Source organism: Myzus persicae, unplaced genomic scaffold, assembly GCF_001856785.1.
Source record: "Myzus persicae strain clone G006 unplaced genomic scaffold, MPER_G0061.0, whole genome shotgun sequence".
NCBI classification, from domain to species: Eukaryota; Metazoa; Arthropoda; class Insecta; order Hemiptera; family Aphididae; genus Myzus; species Myzus persicae.
In genome coordinates, this window is record NW_019101246.1 from 551467 (window position 1) to 578472 (window position 27006).

The following is a 27006-nucleotide window of genomic DNA, read 5'->3' on the forward strand; positions in this document are numbered from 1 at the left end:
GCTTTCGTGACTGGTTTAGGTTCTGCAGCGCGCATAATTATTTAATATTTAATAAGTTATATTTAAAAATATTTGATTTGATAAATTTAATAAATATTAATATATTTTTAAAAATATATATCAAATATTATACATTAGTTAAATATTTATAAATTCTAAAAAATATATATATGTATACTAGTATATATTTATTAAGTGTATTAAAAATATTTTAAATTAAATATTATCAATTAAACGAAAAACAAATATTTATTCAATGAGTTATATTGAAAAATGTTGTGTGGAACTGTTGTAGGTACACGTTTTGCTTTACTTGTAACATAACATACATAGTAGCTTAATAATAGCTTAATAATAGGTTAAAAAAATGTTAAAATACAACCATGTTAAGACTTAAGAGTTAACAGTATAATTATATATATAGTCAAGTAAACATATTATTGTATTAATTATTATCCACTTAAATTTATCTGAACACTTCTATTACTCAAAGCAGGAATATTAAAATTTTTGCTAAAAAGTTCAACGCAGTTTATACTAAAATAAGAACAGAATTCTTTAAACGGATTTTGCCGATCATCATCTGCAAAATAAATTTTTTGTTAGAATTATTGATTATGTGCTGCATTAGATATTGCTTCTCCACAAACTCCGAGAACTCGACTGTATGTATAAGTATATACAGGAAATTGTTTGCCGGTAACCAGGCAACGTTTTATGCGACACAAGGCAATTTAATTATAATTATCTTTACTATTACATGGAAATATCGGAGTTTTCTTAAGTAACTTTAGGTAACTATAAAATTATTTTTTAAAAATTCCTGATTTTTTTTAATCTTACTAATACATTTTAACAGAGACGGAACAATGTTATCAATATAAATACAAAAATATCAGTCTTAACACAGAAGACTCGCCAAGTAATATCAGTTCCCTGATAACCTATTCTTGTTAAGACATTTACTTGAGCTGGAAAAACTATGAGTTCATTCTCACAGAGATTTTTTTACCACAAGACCCCCCCCCCTCCGCCTTGTTAGCTGAAAGTGGGTACCGGTTTTGGATACAGAGTTATTATAATAATTAGGTGAGTACTACCTGTAGGTCACCTCGAGTGAAAATCAATTATCGTTCAACTTTGTCACCAAGGGCAATCGACCGGTGGTGGACGATGTGTGCAGGCTGTAAAGTAAAAATAGGAATTTCCGTGCAAAAAATAACCGATGATAGGTATCACTAACTCTGTAATATGACCTTTTTTTGAACCTCGGAAGGTTGGATAATGTCTAGTCTTGAACTTTTATGAATTTCTAAAAGCGTAAATCTGAAAGCCACTTTAGAGCTTGAGTTAGTCACCTCCAGTGAAATCGGATTAACTTTAAACTTAGTCATATTGGTATAGACAATCTGACCACGCCGGTGAGCGGACGATTTACCACAACATATATTATCAGGTATTCGATAAGTGGTGGAAAGTGAAAAAAGTATTTTGCAAAAACTTAAGACCCGGCTTGGTAACTCGCTAGCTGTAATTAATAAACCGAAAACATCTCTCGTACTCTAACGAATAACTTTATAAATGGCAATCACAATATAACTATATCAATGAATTTCAGATTTCACAATCCTTTGTTTTACAACTGTATAACGTCATAATATAATTACGATGTGTAAAGTAGCATAATTTAATCGTTTGGTAGCTTCTTTGATTCACACCGCCCTCTCCCACCCCAGCACACAGCATATTATGTTTAAACGAGTGCATGTAAATTCCACCGATTGCGACCTTTTTAGACCTTTTTTCATGTAAATTCCACCTGTACGTTTTTTTTACCAGATGAAAATTCCACCGTAAGTAAGATTATATCATTTATGAGGATACAGATTTATTTTAAAACAATTATTGTACAATTTATAAAAAAATCATATAATAATCAAGAATGATCATTATAGTTAGTTAAGAATTTAAGATATAATAAATAATAAAAAAAAATAAAAAAATATATAATTATTTAAATACAATAATGACCAATACCTAGTTAATATTTAATTAAAAAAATTTAAAGTTAAAAGTAAAAAAAATTACACAAAGAAAATTTAAAATTTGGATTGATAATGTTTCGATGTAGCTTTGACGAACTGCATAATGTTAATATTATTGTTTTCATTGAATGACGAAATGATGGTGTTCAAATATTTTTGGCGTGTTTTTGATTGCGAATTTCTTTGGTTATTAGGTTCGTTAATGCTGTTTAATTTAATATAAGTGAATGATTGAATATCTAATAAAGCTTTTGTAAAGTGATGTATATTTGGATGTGTGTTCTCAAAGGATTGAGCTAAATGTGAGCGAAACGACTCGCATGCATTCGTTGTTAAATTCAATTCAACACTACATTGAGCACAAATATTTGGTGAAAATAATGCTTCTTCTGTAATGTAGGTGTCTAATTTATAATCTGCAAATTGTGTAAGTTTTGAGTTTTCAGGCTTTAAAGACATTAATTCTATTGCAAAAAAATTAGAAACATCTTCGGAGTCTAAAAACACTAATCCAAAACAAATTCTAAGCCAATCACCTACTTCAGTTTTTGTTTTATAGTCTTACGTTAAACCTGCAAATCTTTGCATTGCTCTCCACCAACTTTGTGTAATGTGAAACCTACAACCCATCAATTTCGCATTTGGCCAAATTAAATCACATACGTTGTGAATTGCTTTTTAAAAATCAATAATGATGTTTTTTGGTTCAAAAACAAAATCATATGATGAATATATTTCGTTAGTGTTTTTAAAGCATTTAAAATAAGTGACAAGTGTTTATTTTTTAATACACAAAAACAAAAAGGAATGTAATGGCCATTTAAGTATCCATGTATGGTGAATAGCTGCAAAAAATGCTTTACGCAATACGCAATTACGCAAATGTTCCATCCTTGTAAACAATATTTCTGTTTTACACATAGCCTTAAAGTTTATTTTCGAACAGAATACAATAATACCATTTTCTTTACTATTATATTGAAGACAATTTTCATTTCTACTCGTCATACATCGAGTTTCGTTTAAAAAATTATGAACGTCAAACGAACTTTTAGGTATTTTTGGTATTGTCTTTCTTCTAGCATTATACAAATTTCTCTTAGCATTGGTCACACCTCTAACCTGTATTTGACTCTTACATCCATCCAATGAATTTTCATCCAATGTGAGTTTGATTATTTTTCTCGGTGCTTTACAATTGTCCTCTATCACCCTTCGTTTTGCACCAGTACTTAATACTTGCCGTTGTAGTGTATTTTTGGTTAATGCTTCGTGAGTATGTAGTGTTTGTTGGAAAGTTATTGTTCGATTTTTTCCAGAATTAATCGTTTTTAATACCGCGGTACACTTTTTGTTTTCACATCACCACTTTTCATCATCAAATTTTAAGAGTATTTGTTTGTAAAACTTAAAACTATTTAAGCAAAGCAAAACTTGGCCACGTTCACTGATTATTTCGGTTAGTGTATTCATTTTGAAATCAACGGATGAACTCACAAACTAAAATGTGCCTTCGAAAATATTTTATCTAATGCATTCGTTTCGCGAAAGATATAATATACTCAATATATTATGATAGTGTCCGCCGTCGTTGAGATGTCGGTTAGATAAGACTGTCGAAAGTTTATGTGTAGCTGTACTTAAAGGGTTTGGGTCGAAATCCCGACAATTATAATCCCGACATGTAAAATCCCGACACATCAAATCCCGACAAAGTACAGTACCGACTGTTTAAAATGCCGACAAATCATAATACCGACAGTTTAAAATCCCGACCAAACATATTTACATAATATTATCATGTTCATTATTCAAGAAAATAAAAATACTAGTGACTACTAAAAATAGTAGTAATCTGTGGATTTTACCATCGATGGAGTTTACGTGTTTTCAGGTCAAAAATACGTACTGGTGGAATTTATATTTTATTTTAAGGTAAAAAAAAAGTATCGGTGGAGTTTACATGTTATAAATCCAACCCTAAAATCAACTACCTGTAAATCGGTGGAATTTACAATCGCCCGTTTAAACCTACTTGCACTTATATTATGCACTGACCAAACTGATTAACATTCAGCTGAACAAAAAGCATATTATTTAAATTTTTTTTGTATATAAAACGTATAAATACTAATTGAAGGTTATACTCGTAATATATAAAAATAGTTTCAATAATAATATAGGCAGAGTAGAGTTCAACATTTTTAAAATAACGTAAAAACCTCGTGAAATGTATAATTTATGCTACGTACAATAATAATTCCAGAAAAATTAAGTAAAATTAAGAAAAAAATTCAAATATTAATGTAGGAGCTGGGAAAACTAAGTAATATCGCTACAATATCAGGTAGACCGGTACCGCAATTAAAATCAAAGATACGATGTCACTCGGACGTCTTATGGCACTTTTAGTATAACTCGCTAGTAGCGTCATAGGCTCATAGCTATCGTTCTGCCTACAACGCTCGCCGTATTATATTACGGTTCTTTATTAAAGACAACAAACTAAATTACAATTTTACACCAAAGTACGAATTTGTAATAATAAAAAGTATACCCCAACAATTATTATTTGAAATTCGTGATAAAAATTAAATTCAAAAATCAACAAAATTGATTTAGGGAGCCTATTTTGAACAACAGGACACTAAAATTGGGTCTGTTTTGAAGTTGTTCTACTGCAGTAAATATAAACATATTTTTATTTTTACTGGGAAAACGCGGCAACATAGGACATTGAGTGTAGGGAATTTTTTTGTTTAGTAGGGTTGTATGTTGGTAAGATTGTAACACGTGTTTGCGTATGTGTGGCAAGGATGTGTTGCTAAAAACCGGTTTGACAAACATAATTGATGACAATCCGCAGATTGAGCGTACGACTGCGCCTTACAAATAAGCCACATAACATACAACTTATATTTGTAAAAAATTCTCCATAAAAAGAAAAAATACAATAATAATTATTTGAAATTCAAGATAATTTGTAGACTTGATAAGGTCTTATCGCATAAAGCTACGGGTACAGCACGATTTAAGATAGTACTATCTTAAATCGTGGGGTACAGAAAGCGGAAGCGTTCGCAGATAACGACGCTGCCATAAGAAAGCATCTAATTGGTCATCGTGCTTCGTAAAGGTTAGGCCACATAAAAAACAAATGAAACATAAAAAAAATTAAATTTTTTCATTGGCCGTCACGGTCACTTGTTTGCCACGTCGCCTCTGGCAGACAACTGAATTACGCGTTTTATGGCATGGGCTTTATAATATTAACTAAGCTGTCAGCTGTTCTACTTAAAATATAAGTCTATTTACGCACATCAACTGTTGGTATGGTCACTAGTCATTAAAAAAAAATCATATCTATATATCATAGAAAACACGAAATAATGTATTAAAAATACATAATACAAACATACAATATGGTAATATAATGGAGATATAATCAGTATTAGAACTTTAAAAAATCATGCAAAAAAATTGATAAAAAACAAAAGTTACGGGCGACCACGTCATCCTAACCCAACCTGAATTATGGGACGTACTGTAATCGACAGAATACGTTGACGCTTATACAATCTCGCTTATTTGACGTATAACCTAACATAAAATATTCAAATATTTTTTTTATCTCAAAATTTGAGCATTTAAATTATTTTAAACCATTTCCATTCAGTGACGAATAAAGTATTATACATTGTTTAACCAATTAAATTCGAATGAATTATGAGTCATAAAACCTTAAATCGGATATTATTGTATGTATTCGGCGTGTGTACGAATACCATTTTTTCCTACAACAATTATATACGTATTGTACTCACTCATGTATTTATATCCTGTTTGAATGGAATTTTGTTAGAGAAAATTAATGATCCGACCATTATTCTTAGTGTAAATAATTACAAAATTATCACTGAGATGTCAATATTATGCTTTTGTATAATAAAACATTGACATATCTATTAGCAATATGTATAATAATATTAAGCAATATTTGTTGCAATCAATAAAAAAAAACACAATTGACGAAGTCTGGGTTGATTCGAAGACAATCGGTTTGTTATGTATTTGATCCAAATTTGAGTACAAACAGCTTATCCTCGAGTTTTAAAGGAACAAACTCTGCGAATAGAGCAAAAAGGTCGAAAAGACGAAAAGCCGTCTAAATATTTCAAAAAACACCAAAAAAGTTTTTGAAAAAAACCGACAACGAAAAGTTGTACGACAGAATACTTGTAATTTTCGCTAAATAATTACATTAGTTCCACTAGTCAGCTAGGTAATTAATTGTATTATACAATTATTTAACGTACTTCTTATGAGAAATTGTATGTATGCTCCTCCTATCTCTGTAAAAATAAACAGGTTAATATTGTTTTTGGTATAACTAGGTACTATAATATGTCATACAATTAAGTAACTTTGTTACAAACAAAACTTTTTTTTTTTTAAATTTTCAGTTAACTGTTTAATGGCATTGAGTAATACTAGTATCTCTGCCATTATACAAAATATATTGCTACCCCAATATTTAACACATCATTAGCATGCATTTAAATTATTTGATGCACCAAATCTGATTTGGAATTTTGACCGTTGCACCATACTAGATCTAATAGAAATTATCAAATAGATGACCATAAGAGTATTTAAATGCATATTTTAAGAAATAGTGTGGTGTGAAATATACAAATCAATGGTTATAAATACATTTAACACAAAATGAAATGAAATAAAATATAATATATACGTACTTTCTTCTACTGTTAAATCCAAAACAATAATTATGAAAATGTAAATTAATATAATATCAACGGTTGGTCATAATGTTGGTTGGTTTTATTTTTTAACAACCCATAGTCAACATGTTACAAAAGGTGAATATGTTTAATTTACAGTTAATAAATAGAAAAAATATCATAAGAAAATTCTTACATTCTTTAATGGAAATCTTTATAACAATAAAGATCTTGAGACAACAATCTCTTTCAAAATAAAACTGATTACGTACCACCCTTACCCGGAATGAAATAAAAATTAAAGTTATCAATTACATAATATTCAGAATACGGTACTGCCATAAAATTTTAGATTTAAATAAAAAATGCAAACACGCGATTATTAGGATAACAATTGAAAGTTTACAATTAGTAAATACTAAATAGTAGGCAACAGTTTTTTAAGAACAATTATAACTGAAAATATAGGTACTTCAAAAATTTAATTCCCCAAACTACTAAAACTATATTTAATATAATATTAAGATTAACATTGGAGTTTTGAACTAATTGTAAAAGTGAGATTCACCTAATATTATAGAACCTACTACTAAAATAAAATAATTACTAAAAATTTAACAACATACCAGGACCGTTATAATTCTCAGCTAGAAAGAAAATACCCAGTAGGTAGTAATTTATAAGTATAGTAATTATAAATTATTTATGATATGTTATGATTAAGAAGCAAATCTAGATATTTATTCGAAAATTTCTCAATACATTTACAAAATGTTCAGTAGGAGACCAACTTTGAAATTTAATTGTTATTTTTAGAAATAAAAATAAATCTGATTTTGATCTTATTTGTATAGTAAGAACATAGTTTATTAATAAATTATTTAAAATATTACATTCTTAGCTAACTTTTTACTACTTTGTAAGCCACAACTATCACAACTACTCCACAATTAAAAAAATAAATAAATGATCTTATTATTTTAAGGCCTTATGCTCAAATACGTCACTAATTTTGTAGAATCAAAACATGTTTGAGGGACATAATGTTAAAAACTATAATTTTGTATAGGTGAGATCGGGTTAGGTAAGGATAATGTTTGTACTTATACTTATCATACCAAACTGAAAATTTTACCGGAATCGTAATGAAAAACCGAGTAACGAAAAATTAGAATTATAGCTTCACACAATGTAGCTGGCCTAATAACATTTACATTCGAGAAAGGTCATACTCGGCCATAATTCATAGCGTTTTTAACGTCTAGGTTTGAAATGTTCATTTTCTATGATTTAAAATTGATTAAAAATCAATTTTGAGAAAGGAAATATTGCTTATGTAAATTTACTCAGACATTTTCAAACAAAAATAAGCTGTAAAGATCAATGAAATAAAAATTCCGGTGGATGTTCATACCTCTACCTGGAAAATAATTATAAGACCATTAATATTCATAAGTAATAAAAATCTTATACTTCTTAAACCAAAAGATCTTATTTAAAAATATAAATTTTTTCAGGAGATTAATTTCTCACTTTTTTATCATAAACATACAAGCTCTTATTGCCCATTGGACTTAGTTCTTACACTAGTTTTCTACACAATAAGACACATATGCTCGTGCCGCATAAATTATTGTTATAACTGCAGCTAACACACACTCATCTTCAATGGACACATATAATTACCGGACCGAATGGACAGTGTCAGTGTCATTGGGTCTAGACACTTCAATAAAATGTATGTGCCAATATTCACTTCAGGACCTCTTCTACTAGACATACCGTTATCCACATACAGCAGTGATGTAGGCTTGCCCATCGTCCATCATAACCGTTATCACGTTGAATACGCTTGGCTTTGTCTCTGTATCAGGTATCTACATATTTATGAGTGTGAACATTATAGACGTTGGTGGCACTTTGTCGCCGTTATTCAACCCTCTCACTCATCGTCTAATCATAAAAACCAGTTATCACTCATAGCGTCACCGAGAACAGCTGGTCATTGTAGCTTCGTAAATACTAACATAATATTATCTATTGTACATTAGTACAATTACTATTATTTTAATTATTATTATTAGTTATTGCTGTAGTTATTTACGTAACACTTTATGAACACTATGATGGCAAAATAATATATTTCTTTCCATAATTTATTATTTTATGGCAATTACAATGGTATTTCAAAGTACTAGCTGTTGATAAGAATCGGAGACCAGTGTCACCAGCTGTGAGTGGGTACCAAACGTGAATTCAGATTTGTTCTTATTTCTTCTAAGCAGCTTAAAGATGAGCCATTCAGAAACTGAGCGACCCCTAAGAAACCTCCCCATTATTATTTGTCCAAAGTCCAGTCTGACGTAGCAATTCCATGATTATCCATTAGTATCATATTTTATTAAACGGAATCTTTTTATTTTGTTCTTAAGCTTCTAAATTCATCTAGTTTGTTTCTTAATAGAAGTATGTCATCAGTATAGGCTAAGACGGTTACAAAATTATTTCTTTTCTTTGTTTTTCATGAGATTACATAACACATTATTTCATTTTACGGTTAAGGTTTTTTCCGCTTGTCGAGTTTCGAGAATTATTTTATGGTTACTTAATATAATTTTTTACGACGTAGTGTTGTTAGGCTTACAATCAACTTCCCAAACATTATAAAGAAAATAGCTCAAGGCCTTGGGTTCACTATATTCGTAACACTAAGTATTCCCCTGGAGTTGGACGAAGGGTCATTAGAATTATAAAAGTCACACCCGAAGGTCGGTCAAAACTCTTTGATTTTTCCTTCTTTGGCAGTCTCATTACGTATTGGAGAATATCTGTGATTGATCGTTGATGTTCGGTGATTGGCGTTAATCGTGGATTAACTGGAATAAAGTGTTTTGAATGCTTATGTGCCACACTGCCCACACTAGATTATCTCAAATGTTTAATTAACTCTGTTTATGTTATCGAATCATTCGAAATGTTCTGTCGGGTTTTTCTTCGGAAGTTGGTTTCTTTTAAACCTCGAGAAGGATGGTTGTTGCTAGTATGTTTGTGTACGTTCAGATATCCACATTAAAACTCTACTTAAGAATATAGTTAGATTTAGTAACTTTTGGTTAAAATCATATTCATTTTGTTAAGACAAATTTAAAATTTCATACAAATAAATTCATCAATCTATTAATTTAGCTAGACAACACGATATTTACGTACAAATTTCCTCTAGAAAAAAAAAATATAATGTTACCGTTACTTATGTAAGTTAAAATATGTGATGACTTAGAATTCATTTTGAAGTATCATGATTTCAAAATATTCAATAGGAGATTATTCTTATAATTTGGCAACTCATTGTGGACATACCAAGATTTTTGTTCCATAATTTAATGGACATATTTTCAGTTAATGAGATTAAACTCAACAACTCTCAAATATGTTGCCACAAATGATGAATGTTTCATTTTTAGGAATTTCCTGAGGACTTCTTAAAATTATTCTTATATTTTAATGTCCCGAGTGCGTCCAGAATGAGTTGTCAGTGCGTTCTGCGTTTTTTATTGGCTAAACATTGCACTTTTGACGCACCCCAAATGCATCACAGTTAATTTAAGTTAATTTATCATATTCTTATTTTACAGAATGCAGTAAATCAAATCAAACAAATAAACATTAGCCAAGTGAAAAAGTCAAAACGATATTGGATACGAGAAACAGAATTTGTTGAAAAGAAACGAATCAAATCACGAATTTATGAAGACAAGAAAAAATTATAATATTGTTCTGAAGGTCTAACTCGATCTTGCCTCTTGAAATAGTTAAATAGAATAATTAGAATGATATTTTTTTTGAAATACATTGACATAAATTATACATTTATTATATAGAAAAATTATGAAGATGTGAACGTAACACGTTATTCGTGTTTTAAAGATTATCCATTTATATAAGTCATATTATCTGAGATAAGCGTTAAAAATCCCTCGAGATAACATGAGCAATTATACTATTTATATTTTCAAAACCAAGGTGGATTGTTTAAAAGCTCGTGAGTAGGGACTCTTATACAAGAAACCGCTTGTAAATTCTCAAACGAAAAAAGCTTGAATATTCATTTGATTTTTAAATGTATTGAACTTAAATCTTTTCAAGTTCTCAATATCATGGAGTAACTGAGAGTAAAAAATGCAAGTAATTGTTATGTAACTTGTCCATAGTTAATCACTTCAAACAATATAATATGCTATGATTCACCAAGGTAAGCTCACTTCTCACTAGTGAACATATAAAACATTTAATGAAAAATAAATAATAATGTTGATTAAAAAGAAAAGCGTAGTTATAAAAACATTTGAAAACGATAAACTATGATATTATATCTTATTAATCGATGTCGCTTCAATTACACATTAGAATTTTTTTTGTATGCATAACATCCAAATGTTTTAAAAATCTAGACTGTGTTTAAATAAACAAGAACTTAAACCAATTACAAATACCGGTGATACACGACTGCGGACGGTTCTTATCGGGGCGACCTTTTTATTGACACGATTGCGAACGATTATAGTTTATCAGCGGACCCCCGAATATTACATTATTGCGGACACATGTTGCCCAATTTATAAATAATACTTCGATAATGTGGGTATGTGGAAATTCTGAGAGTGATCAGAACGTGGTAAAGAGTTAGTTCTACACAAAACGAATAAATATGGATTTAGGCGACTGCGGAAAGATGGAATTTTGAAATGGTTATGTACAAATAAAGTATGTAGTGCAAGTATTTTGACGGCATCGGTGGCAAAAAAAGATTTAGATAGAATCAACCTAACTATTCAGAGCTATAATGATAACAAAAATCACCAAAACGTGATACAATATTTAAAAAAAATTAGTTGTCATTACAGGGAGAAAAAAATATAAATTTAATTAATTTATTATTATATTGAGCTCTTGACTTTAAATGTGTATATTATATTATTATATTGAGCGTTTGCTTTTTACTTTTTTTGATTTTCAATTTTTAGCTTTAAATGTTTATATTATATTATTATATTGAGCACTTGTTTTTTACTTTTTTTGATTTTCAATTTTTAACTGTGTTGTTAAGAACTTTTATAAAATTGATAATATTTGGGCTTGGTAGACCGCGTCGCACAACTTGGCAACGTTTCATTAAATTTCGACCGCAGTCGTGTCATTTTTCGGATGCAACATAAGACCTTTTGTTCTATAATGATCGTCCGCAATCGTGTTGCAAAAAAGGTGAAGCGTCCGCAATCGTGTTTCACCCACAAATACGATGTGCGTTGTAACTAATTATCGATTTGTCATAATATAGTCATTAAAGAAGATGGGACAGTAAGAACATAGGTACTTACTGAAAGAGTCTGAAAAAAATATTATTTTTTATCTTGGGTAGTTATTAATAGAACAATTAGAAGCAATAGTCAATAGGTATGAATTGTATAGTTTAGTTCAATGTAGTAGAACATTTTGACTTTATCTTCCGCTACTTTATGTATTTGTAATAAGTATAGATTATACAGAATATTACAGACTATCTTATAGTACAGGGTGGCCACTACACCTATCTTTTTTATCTTTTTTTCGCAAATTTATAAGGTTAATTCGAGGTGAGCCACATTGTAGAGCAATGTTCATAAAATGAAGATACATTTTTCATTTTAAATCAAATGAAGGAACTCTGGCGTGGACGAAACACACAGCGATTATTTTTGGCTACACATATTAAGAGCTCCGTCACCACCACTGCCGTGCCAATCTATACCTAATAACGACTGAAATGATAACGAAATTGACGGCAATAAAAACTACTATCTGACGGTTCTAATGAAATTTTATATTTAATAATTTTAGTCTAAGTTTGGTACAAGAGCCGCACGAAATTGATTTAAGAGCCGCGTGCGGCTCGCGAGCCTCGTTGTGACCACCTATCTGTTATAGTATATGTTACCACTTACCTATACCTACTAAGTACACATTTTAGAGTACTGTTAATGCTTTAAAATAGCTTCATTATTGTGTGTGCTTAATATAAAACAAGGGGTATGTACTTTGATTTATGGTTTATAGCAGTGGTTCATACAATTTTTTTATCAGTGTGACCCTTTTTGATGTCCACTTGTATTGCGAAACCCCTACTCTTTTATATTATTTTAGCTTTTAGTTTTTATTTAGCTTTCAACAATAAATTAATGCTTGACTATAGACTATACACATTACCATTTAATATAGAAAATGATTTTTTTATATAGTAAAAGCATTTATTTAAAGTGAAACTTTTTTAGACGCCTTTGAGTAAAATAGATTTATAGGATTTGCTGTTGAGATCAAAAAGTGTTAGGGGGTGGTGTACTCGACCGGGCCCAATCAGATGATCAGATTTTACCTGCCGGTCACCGTGTTTCTTCTAGTATAAATAATAATAAATTTGGTTTATAAGCATATCCTTGTTTATTTTATTTTTTTTAATTTTTCCATCACAAAAATAACGTCAATTGACCGTGAAAAAAATTATTTTCATACCCTCTGTAAAAAAATGTTCACTTCATCCACGTGTCCCTTGCAACACACTCGTTTTTTTCTATTAGCCGCTACTAATCTTTCGTTAGAAAATGAGCACTCAAGTTTCCGCGGAACACAGTTAAAGAAACTCTGGCTTATTTAATCGACCTAATTTTCCATTGAAATATAGATACATATATATTAAAAATAAAACACTTTAATTTTCAAATTTGAACTAGATCTTTTGGAAAATAACAACTTATACTTAAAGAAGACTTTACGGACGAAGTGTACTCTAATGTTTCTAATCTTCAGTTTTTTTTTTCAATATTATGAAAGTTTAAAATAATTTCATTGAATTATGTTAACATATTAACTCGTCAATGCCTAGGCTAGGAGAAAAGTATCACGGGAAGTTATAATATAGTAAATTATACCTAGACAAATTTGCAATACTAAAAAAAAAAACAGAACAATTACATACTCGAGTAAAAATCCAGTAATACTAAATAAAAAACAAATATTTTTTTTATTGTATATAATCGAAATAAAACTAAAAATATGGAAAAATTATGGTGTGTGGACATATAACTTACCAGGATATTCTATAAAAAGTTAGAAGTAATAGTTAGTCAATAAAAGTATTTAATTAAGATTATATTAAATTTGAGATAAAACTATAGACTAAAAACAGTAAAAACTATGGTATAATGGGGCCGGGAACAAACAATTATAGTGCCCAAACACCGATACTACTTACACCTTGTTACCAACCGACCGACCATTGTGTGTATGTATGTGTAACCATTAACCACTGAAGAGAGGTGGCAGGGATTGCCGAGCAAAACTCAAGAGCGCTAGTGAGTGGTGGACGTGTAGGTGTATATGTATATATATATATATATGTGTGTGTGTGTGAAGGCTTAAAACTAATGGTAGGAGGGTAAATCAAATAAATGGTTACATGGTTTCTGGTAACTTTGAGTTGCTTGCATAGTCATACAAATTTAAATAGTACAGAATACAACTGTAAATAATACAAAAATTATAAAAAAAGATGGCCCTTCCGGCCCAACAAAATGATAATGACAAATATACTCAGTTATTTGAGCTGAAACTCGTAAAGTATAAATATATCCTACTGGCTCAACAATATAATAATAATCATATACGGCTCTTTTGGCTTAAAACTCAATGTTTTATTAAAAAAAATAATGAAAAAAACTGGCCAGCTGCTACCTGTGCCCAAATAAATAAAAATTGACACACAATTTTTTTTCAGTTTATAAAATACTTTTATTTTCAACTTTGTGGTTGACTCTTGGTAGAAAAACGGCGGGAACAAAAAAATCGAGGAAGTACGGGATCAGTAGTTTGGACTACGAAGTCTCTCGAATTGTCTTATTATAGACAATTGAAATATAATAATCTGTAAACTGTTACTGCACTATAGCAAATCGTATGAATTAATTAATACAACATTTCGTTAACAAAAAAATAATGAAAATCCGTACCCTGGTTTATGAATCCTAAAAATAAAGAGAACAAATAAATTATAATAATACATTGGTAGATACATTTTGTTTTCAATTAATAAAATTATTTTGGATAGAACACTGCAGATTTTTATTAAATATTGTAGTATTTCAACATGCAATCATTAAAATGTTTTAGTTTCTAACCTAGCTTTAATTTTAAAGATTTTTCTTAATATTAAATCTAAGAGTTTGTAACATTAATTATGAATGACGTTTCATTGCAGAAGTATAAAATATACAGAATATGAAATTTAATTTTAGGATAAATTTTATTAAGATGATTGTGTACAGTCACGACATTTGATACTTAAAAATGAAAGTTTTCTTGAATAATTACCATTTTCATCCAGGTATATTTCTTTATCTCTTGTTTCATCATCTGAAATTTAATAACATTACCATTGTACTAGAATGTTTTCACACAAGCCAGTTTTATTTTTTTTGTAATTTATTGCACACGATAAGTTTAATACACCAGTAGGCAACAGAAGTACTTAAATTTTGTAATTTTTTAATAAAAAATCTACCATTCGGATCATTGATTGCATATTGTTGTACTAATATACAATGGGTACAGTGGGTGTTCGAAAAATGGACATCAATCAAACGTATTGATATTTTAGTTTGTTGAAAATTGAAATGTCTAGTCAGGAATTTGGTTTTAGCAGTGAGAGGATTGTGTGGATTCAATGATACATTTTAATATTAAAAAATTTAAAAAAAAAATTAATTACTTATATTAAGTAAATTAATAATTATTGTTTTGTGTTATGCTCAAATTCCCAAGTATATAAAATTAAAATAGCTTCGATTTCTCTTTAATAGAACGTTACACGATATTAATTGTTCTTCCGGTCTTACAAATGCGTAACATAAGAAATAATGAGACAACAAATTTTAGTGTAACGCCCACTTAAGAACATACAAATCAATGATAATAATTATGTCTATATGTCACATATTCTAAAAAAAAAAATATGTAATTATAATAAAATAACTTTCCTTTAATTTGAATTAACTTACTAATAAAATGAGTATACTTTTCTAGAAATGCTGTTAAATACATAATATCTTCGTTTATATTGAAATCAATGTCAGTCAAAAATGGTCGAAACGATCATTCGATACCTTGATTGACAGTCTTGGTCGAACACTAGAGCGACATAGGATGTTAGACGTGTCTTTTACCAAACTCATCGATTTATATAGTGAAGCGATAAGAATTCTGAAAACAAATTTGAATTTGTCATCAATTCTCCTTGTGATCAACTTCGATACATTGTTTTTTTTTTTTAATTCCCCAAAAATTGGAGTATGGCAATTGTTTAGTTACTCTTTTTAATATAAGTAACGTTTTTAAGACTTTTGGGGTTAGAATATCAAAAATATTTGAACTTTGATCTCAAGTATTCTTGATGACTAAAATTAAAATAAGTTTTTAAAATGAATGTTTAGCAATTAATTAGATGAATTGGTACGACTGGCAAGCAACACGTCTAAAATCGTACATGTATTAGACTAAGACAGAACATCACGGTTTTTATAATGGTACTTTATAGTTTATATCATAAATATTTAAAAAATCTGTTTGTCTACTAAAAATTAGTCAAAGATATTACTTATGCAAAATTGTTCAACTAAAAAAAAAATACATTATTATACGTAAATCACGTTTTCTATTTATAGAAATCAAAAGATAATAATTTTCACATAATAATAGGCTCTAAAAAAAATAATTGTAAAAGTTATAACTTTTAGTACACTTCAGCTGGATGTACTAAAATTTGTTTTTACATATTCGGCGTAAGTACAGAAGATTAAATATTTCATAAAAATCAAAAAAATATCGATTCTATAACAAATCGTTGATTGTAACATTTTGAATACCAATATTATAATACTATATACAAGTTGATTCATCAAGCATGATCACTAATATATTATCCTTTAGTAATAAATTTATTCGAATTCTGATTACTGGAATTTTTAAATATACTCAAACATGATTTTTGCAAATTCTTGAATTTTCTGTACTATTTAAGAGTGTCCTGTGGTGGTATAAACCTCTGTTATTCAGATGAAAAACTCCCTAGTTTTAACTGTAAATTATTTAGTGGATAATTTTTTTGAAAAGGTAGATGGAATTAGATAAAAATAATTAAAAACGGTTTTACAAGAATGTAAAATAGGTGTAATATTGAAACTAGTATCGACTATAATTGGGTCATTTTTACAAATTATTAATGTAGAAAGATAAATTATAATGACTAATATTTTAAAATTAAAATACCCCCTTTGGATATTTTAATTTTTATCCTTGGGACACAAAGTTAATTAACCAAAAAACTACACATACGAATTTTGAATTACAAACTTCGAATTTTGAAGAAAACTGGTGAAAAATTGCATTTCCCATTTGAAAAACAAATGTTTGTATCTCCACATTCCATTCTTTAAGCAGTGAAAAATTTCTCAAGATATTGAAAATATGGTTTTTAATTTTATTTAAATAACCCGAAATTTAGGTTTTAAATAACTGCACTATTGAAGAAAAATCTGGTCAGCATGCTATAAGTGAATCATCATGTTAACAACTTATGCGTGAATGATATTTTATTTGTCTCTACAGTAATAAATACTTTAAAAAATGTATGGACAATAATTATTAAAATTTATTTCAGTCTTCAAAAATAATTCTAAAATTTTTTTACAAATACTCAATAACATAATATGATATAGACGTAATTAATAAACGTATACACACCGTATTCGGGAAGTACCCCTTTAGGACGTGAAGGATCTGCTATTGAACTCGAACCACCACTTCTACTTGCACCACTAGAACCATTAGTGGCTTGCACATCCCAAAATGATGTGACTTTAAGTGCAATCGTTACGAAATAAGCCTTAAAAGAAAACATTTTAATTAAATATAAGTTAATAATAAAAATAATGTGACCGTTGAACAATAAAATAAAATTAAAGAAATAATGCTTGCCGGGCCTCTTTTATAACCGAATACCTCGTCCTAAATAATGTTCAAAGTAAAGTATTTATTTAGTAAAACCAAACAACCAAAAAAAAAAAAAATACTATTGAACACTGTTTTTTATTTTTACACTTGAACTAATATAAATTTAAGAAATAATAAAAAAATAAACAGGAATAATGTATAGGTATTTAACACATACCTGAATTATTTACTACACATATTTTTTTACTAGCATGCATAATTTTACATATTTTCTAAACTAATGCTTTATTCAAATTCAATAAATATACGTATGTGTACTTATATAATACTAGTGATAAATTTAGTTAATTTGTATTTTGTATTAAAGCATTATGAATACCCGTAGTAGATAAATTAAAATTATTAAAATAAAATATCATAAAATATTATGCAGTTACTATTATATATTAGAATAATGACAGTTACTGGCTGCGTGGTAGCGTTGTATTGTGTTGTGAGCTGCATAGGAATAGTGTCCCTAGAAATACGAAAATGTACGTCTCAAATTTCAAATTCGCTTCTTGGTTTTTACGCAACACATTTGAGTAGCTTTCAGGACTTTCTCGTGACGTATTGTACGGGTTGCGCCCTGATTTATAACTGATTGTTTCGTTACTGTTTAATGATCAAAATATTTTCCTTCGATCCTTTTCAATTACTCAATGTCTCTATTCAATAGTCTATTGGTCTCTAACTGGCTTCAAACAATTATTGTATGGTAACTTACTGTGTAAATTATCTGAAACAGCTGATTGTTTAGCTTGTGACTAGCTAAAATTTCTGCAGAAATTATATTTGGTATAAAATATAAATTCAAATCAGTCATTCTTTCTATTAAACTATAAAACGCATTTTTATACATAAACATAGTCAAAAATCTTCTGGAAACTTATTTTTGTTTTGTCATATTTTTCTAGGTCACATAGTATTACGATTATACATCTGTTTAAAACATCTATATGTTCTATACAGCCTACTCGCCGTTTTTTTTCATACTAGTTACTGACTCAGGTTTTATATACATGAAACAAAAAAATAAAAACTTAACAACTGTTATTCGTTTTTTAGGTTCATCGCAGTATGTTAGTCGTTCTACAACCAACTTAACCAGATAAAAACTACAGTTCATAGGCATAAGAAGTTAGAGACACATGTACGGAAAAAAAATGTTACATACAAATTAAAAATATTGAACACGAATACACTATACCGCTGCTTACTGATACAATAACAGCGAATACGAAATAACAACTCATATTCATGCTAAGAAAGTATAGGAAACCATTATAGGTAAATGAGGCAAAAAAGCAATATAAATCTAAAATTACCACAAACAGTTGTATGTTAGATGCTTATTGATTTGGTATTATTACCTATTATTGAATATATGATTATTGATTAGATAAAACGTATAACTATTAAACATGTTACAGTTTAGTATTCTAAATCGTAGAAGTATTATACTACATCTATATATTGAAATATATATAATATAATTTCCCAATCAATGCACAAAAACGAAGAATAAATAAAAAATTCTCTTAAAAAATATTTAAAAATATAATGATGACGGATTAAGAAAGTAATGTTAATTCATTAATAATGTTGAAATTGACTTATAATTATTACTGTTTCTCAACAATAATATTTTTTACTATTAAGTATTTATACCTGTCATACTGAGGCGCATAGAAAGATTAATATATTTTTTTTTTTAATTTTTCGTACCAATGGCGATGATACTCTAATTTCAGCAACATATCAGGACTCCTGAACTGCTTGTCGGATGATCCAAAGTCACCTAAATGTGATTAACTTATGGACAACACAGCGGAAAATAAAAATCAATGAAAACAAGTCAACTCATGTAACTTTTTCATTGCGCAATTCTGATTGCCCACCTGTCACGTTTAATAACAAAGTAATTCCTTCATCAGACAAAGTAAAGTACCTAGGGTTAATATTTGACAAACGCCTTGACTGGAGCTCGTATCTAAAACAAAAACGTAAATCTGTGAACTCGAGACTACATCACTTGAGACCCCTATTAAAATGGAAACTTTTTCTAGCAAACAAACTTACGATATACAAATCGATAATTAGTCCGGCTTGGCTTTACGGCATCCTACTATGGGGATCAGCAACGCCATCAAACACCAAAACCTTGCAATCTTTCCAATCCATATGTTTACGCTTAATAGCCTCTGCCCCTTGGTTGTAACCAGCAAAAACCTCCACAAAGACCTCAATATTCCAACCCTCAACGACTTAGCTAAATCCCATTACATAAAACTCCACTCAAAACTTCGCGCTCATTCAAATCTACTAATTGAAAATCTATCCACTATCTCACTCATTCTTAGAAGGTCAAAAAGAAAGTACGAGAAGCTATGCAGGCGATCCAATAAAATGGTTGAGTTTGTGTGACTAACTGTAATGGATGATGTTCAATTATTCATACATTTGTAACTTCAAAATAATATATAAATATTCGAGATTTCGTCAAGTTTTAAAAATTAAATGCTTATAAAAAATATAGCGTCTGTGTAAGTTTAATTTTTAACTGTTTCTAACTGTTTAGTTATCATACCATTTTATGAGGGATCTCGTATTACATTTTCAAGCTTTTTAAAGGGAGGAAAAATGTTTTATTGACGTTTATAGAAAAAATGCTTAAACAATTTTTAAACGTCTATAAATACTTTGTACAATCCGAATTGTTATCAATGGGAGTTTGGTCACCAGTTTCTTAGAAAAAAACTTCTCTCTTAGCTCTCTAAAAACTAATGACTACATGTTCAGTATCAGATAATCAGAAATTTTAAATTTCAGTAACGACACCAAATTGAGTCCCCTTTTCTATGGTTTAAAATTGCTGCAGTTAGTATGCACTAATTGTTGCAGGTATCTTGAATAGGTAGCACAATAATAATACAGTTTTCTATTTAAACATGTCTGTATAATATATTATAGTGATAAATAAAATATTACACAATACATATACCGATAGTGATATAATATAATATAATATAATTTTATAATTAATTAATTCACAGAAAACCAATATTATATAGGCGCAGGACACGCGAGTATTATTGTATAATATAATATATGTTATTTTAAATAATAAGGTAAAATTGGACCTTGACTACAACGTGAATCTGGAAAGTAATACAATTTGATATTAATTATGTATAATGCTAAATTGCGTTCGTTTTATTTTTCGGACGCCTTTCGTTGTACAATTATATTATATATATATTATGTACCTATTATAAAATATTGTAAAGGGCTAACATATATAATATTTCAACTATATAAGAATCGTTTCCACACATATAATATGTATATTAGCTAGTAGTATTTACTATAATATGATAAAATATTTAACCACATCCCTTCAATTGTCTAAATATAAATATAAATATCATAAGGATTTAAGGGCTTACGGTTAGGTTGATGCACATCATGCTCATCGCGACAATTATGAATACAACAGTAGTCGGTATAACGAGAACAATATTGACGAATTATTATATTATACTTACAATATAATTAACAATCGTCAGCCGTTTCTAAATAATTTTAATCTTAAACAATAAACGGCGAGTGGAAAAAAGTTTGTTTTTCGAAACAGCCCTGACTCTACATTTGTTGTGTATTTGGAGTATATACCAGGGATGGTGAACTAATGTCACAGCGTTGCATATGTAGATAATTTTGAGTGAAAACTCAATTGAATATATTTCTGTTTAAACGCTTACCAGTGTTTCCTATTCTTGCATGAGTGTAAGTGTGAATAGGGGGGGGGGCTAATAGTGTTATCAGTAGACTCCGTTAGCTCAGTAAACTATATTTTTAGTTTTAGTTATTATATTTGTTTTTTTTTAAATAAGTGTTTAATCGATAATAGTCGTTTTCAATTTATAATTATTATTTCACTTTCTATGAAAAAAAAAAACAGAAGTACTAATTGAAAATGATTTGACGTAGGTATTCATTTTTAACGTTCACAATAAATTCTACATTATTTTTATTACTATCCCGAAGATGTGACTCGACACTGATTTTATTGAGTGAAAAAGTCTTCCAAATTAATGTTTTTCTATGAAAAAATTAGCATTTTACACAATGAGTTTAATTAAATTGACATTAAGGAAGGGAAACAGATATTAGTAGTGTAGCATGTATTTAATTTAAATCTACTAATTGTTATCCTATGATTAATTTATTAGCTTTAAAAAAGCAGCAAAAAATTTGAAATTTTTCATAAAAAACTAATTTATAAATAATACATCCAAAAAACATGTCTATTTCAATTTTTTTTTTATTCTAGTGCTTAATACTTAACTATATTTCAATCAATGTATCAATACAAATGACGTGTCCATATTAATATGTATTTGATACAATGTTGAGTATAAATTGTACAATATAATATTATACTCAATGGCAATAATGAACAATGTAAAGTTTAAGCTTGACAACTTATATCTGATTGGATCATTAATGTGTGTATTTATAAATTATTCCACACTGACAAGCCTGCTTACGAAAAAATCTCAGATTTTTGATTTCGACACTCAAATACTATAAAGTTCACCACCCCTGGTATGTACGAATCATAGACATAATATAAACTAGTTTATAGGTCTATGGTACGAATATGTTTTTTTTATATAATATGACATATAAATATTTAGTATATATATGTGTTCATATATCTATATTTATTATAATAGGTAATTATTTAAATATGATAAACACTATATAAATGGTATAATATAATGTTATGTATATAGTAATATAATTAAATTATCACAAATCACAAAATGTATAATATAGCACTGCACACACCCAACACGATTTCGTCGCGCGTTACACGTAAAAAATAGAGATATCATTTAATATAATATATTTTATAGAGTCGTTTGTAAGTATAATATAATATTTAAAAATGTAATTTTACCTAAACGGGATATTGAGTGTTGGGAGACGACGGAAAAGAGGGATTATCAGCAATACAGAAATATAGGTTGACGAGGAAGTACATAGGTACGGAAGTGGTAGTCGGGAACGTCACACTCAGACACGCACACACACAAATGTATAATATTATATCAAATAATAGAATATAAATGTGATGAATATTATGAGACTAATTTTTTTATTCAGGAGGAGAGATTCCTTTTTTTTTTTGTTTGAATTAATAGTCTACGACGTTGAGATTAATATAATAATATGTTTATATATATTTTTTATTTTTCGCCACTACGCTATCGACTTTGTCGTCTTCGATACCAGACGTCTTCACGCTCCGTTTCACCACGGTCGTTTCCAAGTCGGTATTCTGCTGACCTCTCGCTGGAGTCTCGGTGTCTCTTCTCGTCTTTGCAGAAAAGTTGTCATTTTTCATCTGGTGGATATCGTTCGATTCTAAAAGTACACGGAAAAACCATAAACATTTGTATTGGATCGCTTCGCAACAAGTAACAACTACATTATAACTCTTTTATAATATTTTAGAAATTGGTATACGTTATAATATTATTTTTGTTGCTGACAATCTATAATAATTGTAACGAGTGGCATTAAATGATTAACATGATAATTTAAATAAGTTCTCAAGTCCAAATATTATTATCAATACGATCTTATACCTGGATTGGGGTAGGCATCTAGGTATTTGCTAAAACCTTCTTTGGCGGCGGCCATCAGTTCCGGATGTTCGGTCAATGTATCCGAAAGCGAAGTTATCAGTAAATCTGAAACGAAAACCAAATATAAGTACCGATAATATTATTTATAAGTCAAACATTATATGGTCCCTTCTGAACATGCTTATAAGGTAGGTACATATAACAACTACCAATATTTCTTCTTGGGTAATTTATAATAACAGAAAGGCTAGTATATAATATATATATATATTACAATTTATCTTTGACAGCCCGTTTATGTATTTTGACTTACCCAATATCTTTTTCTCAAGGGCTCTAGAAATTCTTCCCCGGCTCGCTTCTGTTTCCAAGAAGTCCGTGAACTTTTGTAAAGATTCTTGAGCTTCCGACCCGCCTAAAATGCGAAAAACATCAAACCATATCATCAATCAATGACGGTTAATTTTGTAATATAATTTTATTAGGACCAAATTATCGATTTTTGCTTTTGCAAAGAGAAAAATATGTCGTGGATCTGAAAATTGTATTCTTGTCTTAACTATGGCTCATTTTAAAGGAAAGCATTCTATTTATACCGACATTTATTTTAGAATGTCAACTATTTACAAACTTACAACCCACACGTATAATGTTACATTTTCAATGTTTATAAAGTTGGTTAGTAGTTTGTAGAGTATTTACATCTTGTACACAATATGGAAATAACTATGTGTATATTTTTGCTCTTCGCAATCAACATTATACTTTAATTTGAGGTCTCGGCATGTAAAATAGGTTTAATAGTATGTTAAATATTATTATAATTCACGGTCGTCCTCGAAAGTTATATATATTTTGTGCTTTGATTGCAATAACAAAAAATAACTAAATTTTTCTTAACTAGATATTATATTGTTTTATTTAAATCTAGGAGGTATTTTAATTTTTCATGGTTATGTTAAAGCTAATACAAAAAATATCTTATACAAACTATCATAGCCAGCAACATTATCTAGTTATCAATGTATAATAAAGACTTTACTATGAAATTATTAAGACTTATTTGTTATAAATATATCATATTTTAATGAGAATGGTTAAAATTATTATTTATTAATATGACCTTAGATTGCATACCCATAGCGCCGTGTTAAGACTTGATGGTATAACATTATACAAAATTTTAAACATATTAAAAATGTAATATATTGTAATATTATTATTTACTTCGATCAATCAATATATAAAGAATTTATGATATTATTTTTTAACATTTTTTTTTTAAATGATTTTACTGGTTTTGGTTGATACAATACCAACGCCACTGAACGAATAAAATATGAATAGATTTAAAAATTTATAAATATCTATAACAGTGATATTTTTTTTGCTTAATCATTCCACTTAACTTTTTGAAGGAAATAGTTTGGTGATAATCTCTACGAGTTAAGTACAGTATTTTATACTTTTGCGATCCAAAACCTCGTGCTTGTTGATATTTTAAGACTTACATCCTATAATTCTATGTTTTATTCCTCCAGATCACCGTGAAACACAATTTAACACGGTAACACAATAATTAAATATTAACATAAACAAGAAGGCAAAATTAATTGCTTCCACGTCAGTCAGCTCAAAAATACCCTATATTTGTATGCTTTCTAAAATTGAAACTCCAGTCCGAACTACGTCCGATAATAGAACTTCGATATTTTAATTTAAAAAATAAAAAAATGACATAAAATTAAACCTTTGGGATTAACAACTTATGTAACTCCTCTCCCCTGAATATTATATATATATCTGTAGCTACTGACGAGACTTACCGATAAAAAGTCCCTGGTTGAACATGAGCTTAGCTAGTTGATAAATGATTTCGTCCATCATCGTTTGGGCATACGTATAATCTGATGGAGCCGTCAGCGTTTCCAAAAGTCGATTATACTGTGAATCAGACATGCGCAGTTTGGCTTCTAAGATTTTTCGAATTCCTGAAAAGAATAATATAAAAAGGTTATTCATAAAAAGTGAAAACAAAGTCAATTTTACGGTCAGTACGTTTTGAGTTGTAATCTTCCTCATCCAAGTCGATGCTTTTTTTGCTATACTTGTCTCGGAGTAACTGTTGCATTTCTTTTAGTTCGGTCAACGTTCCATCAATGTCATTGAAATCGGAAGATTCATAGTTCTTTTGGAATTTTATTGGGTTTTCCTATTAAAAAAAACGTTAAAATGTAAATGATTTTGGTTAACAAAATACATTAAATTTAACATTTTAACAATTTACATTTATTATTCTGATAATTTACCTAACAAATCCCATATTATGATATGAATTTTGTTTAAAGGGTAATTTTTCTGTCACTTACATGGCGTTTTCATAAAAATAATGTTCTACATAGTATATTATGTATGATAGTGGATGAATTAAAGTTGGAAATGGATGGAACAAAAGACATAAAACAAAGTATGGCATGACGCGTACAATACTAGGTAATACAATACACTTCTACCTCGGACATAATATGTGAAGTGTATTGGCGGCTTCTTTAATATGAAAATTAATTAAAACACTGTCGGATCATGCGCTTTGCATAATAAGCATAATATGCCAAGATTATACACTTAGGTACATTTGAACATTTCCCGTATAATATGTATAGGGTATACATTTCTCCAGCGGCTCGTTTTTCTCTGACAGGCAAACTTTTCGACAGAAAATAATATAATAATATTGCAGTAAGCGGCGTTATTGTCACTGTTGAAATACGATTTTTAAACGACGCACGCGATGACTGCTATGCTCGTTGAACACGATTATTACGACACGGTCTGTTGTACGTCATAATATTGCGCAGTGCATCGATTCCGATAATATCGCGTAATGTAAGCAGGACACGTGAAATCTGAGAATTATTCGTACACTGCGGCGATAAAAAACAGAAATTTCGATTATTTTACTGCACCAGATGTATGTATATGCATGTATATATATTGTATATTATATATATGAGTGTGTGTATCGCGTGGGTGTGCCGGGTACAAATGTGATTGGGATGGGTTTCGATTTGAAACGAATGTTTACAGCTACTTCACGTGGGTAGTTCCGATGTAATAAATTATACGTTCCGAGAATAATATAAAGGTATATAATATTATACGGTGTGTATTCTGCACGTTTCGAATACCTATGTATACAGTGTACGTGCATACAGATTACGGAGTGATCCATTCGACCGCAGCCTGTTTGAATACATTTATTTTATAAGCCTTCAGTTATGCGATGTCGAAAAAACAAAAATTCAATTACGTTCCTTGTAACTTGTAAGGTTAACAGATTTTTAGTTTGACCAAACATAAAACACAGGTCTAAAATTGTACTCCATCATAAAGATATAATGCCTATATACTTTATTATTTTCCGAAACCAATGACAGGAACAACATTTAAATAAGAATAGCATTATGGTACTCGATATTTTTC

At 29.1% G+C, this 27006-nt stretch overlaps 2 protein-coding genes across 3 annotated transcripts in view; both read right to left on the bottom strand.

The window, feature by feature from the left end:
- Positions 1-286: 286 nt before the first annotated feature.
- Positions 287-17911, bottom strand: LOC111028364. Of its 2 annotated transcripts, none has more exons than XM_022306984.1 (3): positions 17615-17911; positions 15188-15229; positions 287-583 (listed from the first exon to the last, which is right to left on the bottom strand). In XM_022306984.1, exons 1-3 carry the CDS (start codon positions 17769-17771, stop codon positions 453-455), a joined length of 330 nt encoding a protein of 109 aa, XP_022162676.1. In that variant the 5' UTR covers positions 17772-17911; the 3' UTR covers positions 287-452. The 2 variants fall into 2 exon arrangements, with proteins under 2 accessions (XP_022162676.1, XP_022162677.1); XM_022306985.1 differs by lacking the exon at positions 287-583 and adding an exon at positions 14571-14841.
- Positions 17912-22609: 4698 nt separating this feature from the next.
- Positions 22610-27006, bottom strand: part of LOC111028314 — a 99059-nt gene continuing 94662 nt past the window's right edge. The window contains exons 9-13 of the mRNA XM_022306904.1: positions 25582-25735; positions 25350-25514; positions 23837-23938; positions 23524-23628; positions 22610-23299 (exon numbers count right to left, since the gene is read on the bottom strand). Of these exons, the coding sequence (XP_022162596.1) occupies positions 23109-23299; positions 23524-23628; positions 23837-23938; positions 25350-25514; positions 25582-25735 (717 nt within the window). The 3' untranslated portion in view covers positions 22610-23108. The remainder of the gene's footprint in view (positions 23300-23523; positions 23629-23836; positions 23939-25349; positions 25515-25581; positions 25736-27006) is intronic.

Coding starts and splice junctions, on each gene's coding strand:
- LOC111028364 (XM_022306984.1), bottom strand. CDS start 17,771: ATGTTTTCTTTTAAGGCTTATTTCGTAACGATTGCACTTAAAGTCACA. Junction 15,230..17,614: donor AGGGGTACTTCCCGAATACG/GTGTGTATACGT, acceptor ATTAAATTTCAG/ATGATGAAACAAGAGATAAA. Junction 584..15,187: donor AATATACCTGGATGAAAATG/GTAATTATTCAA, acceptor TTTATTTTGCAG/ATGATGATCGGCAAAATCCG.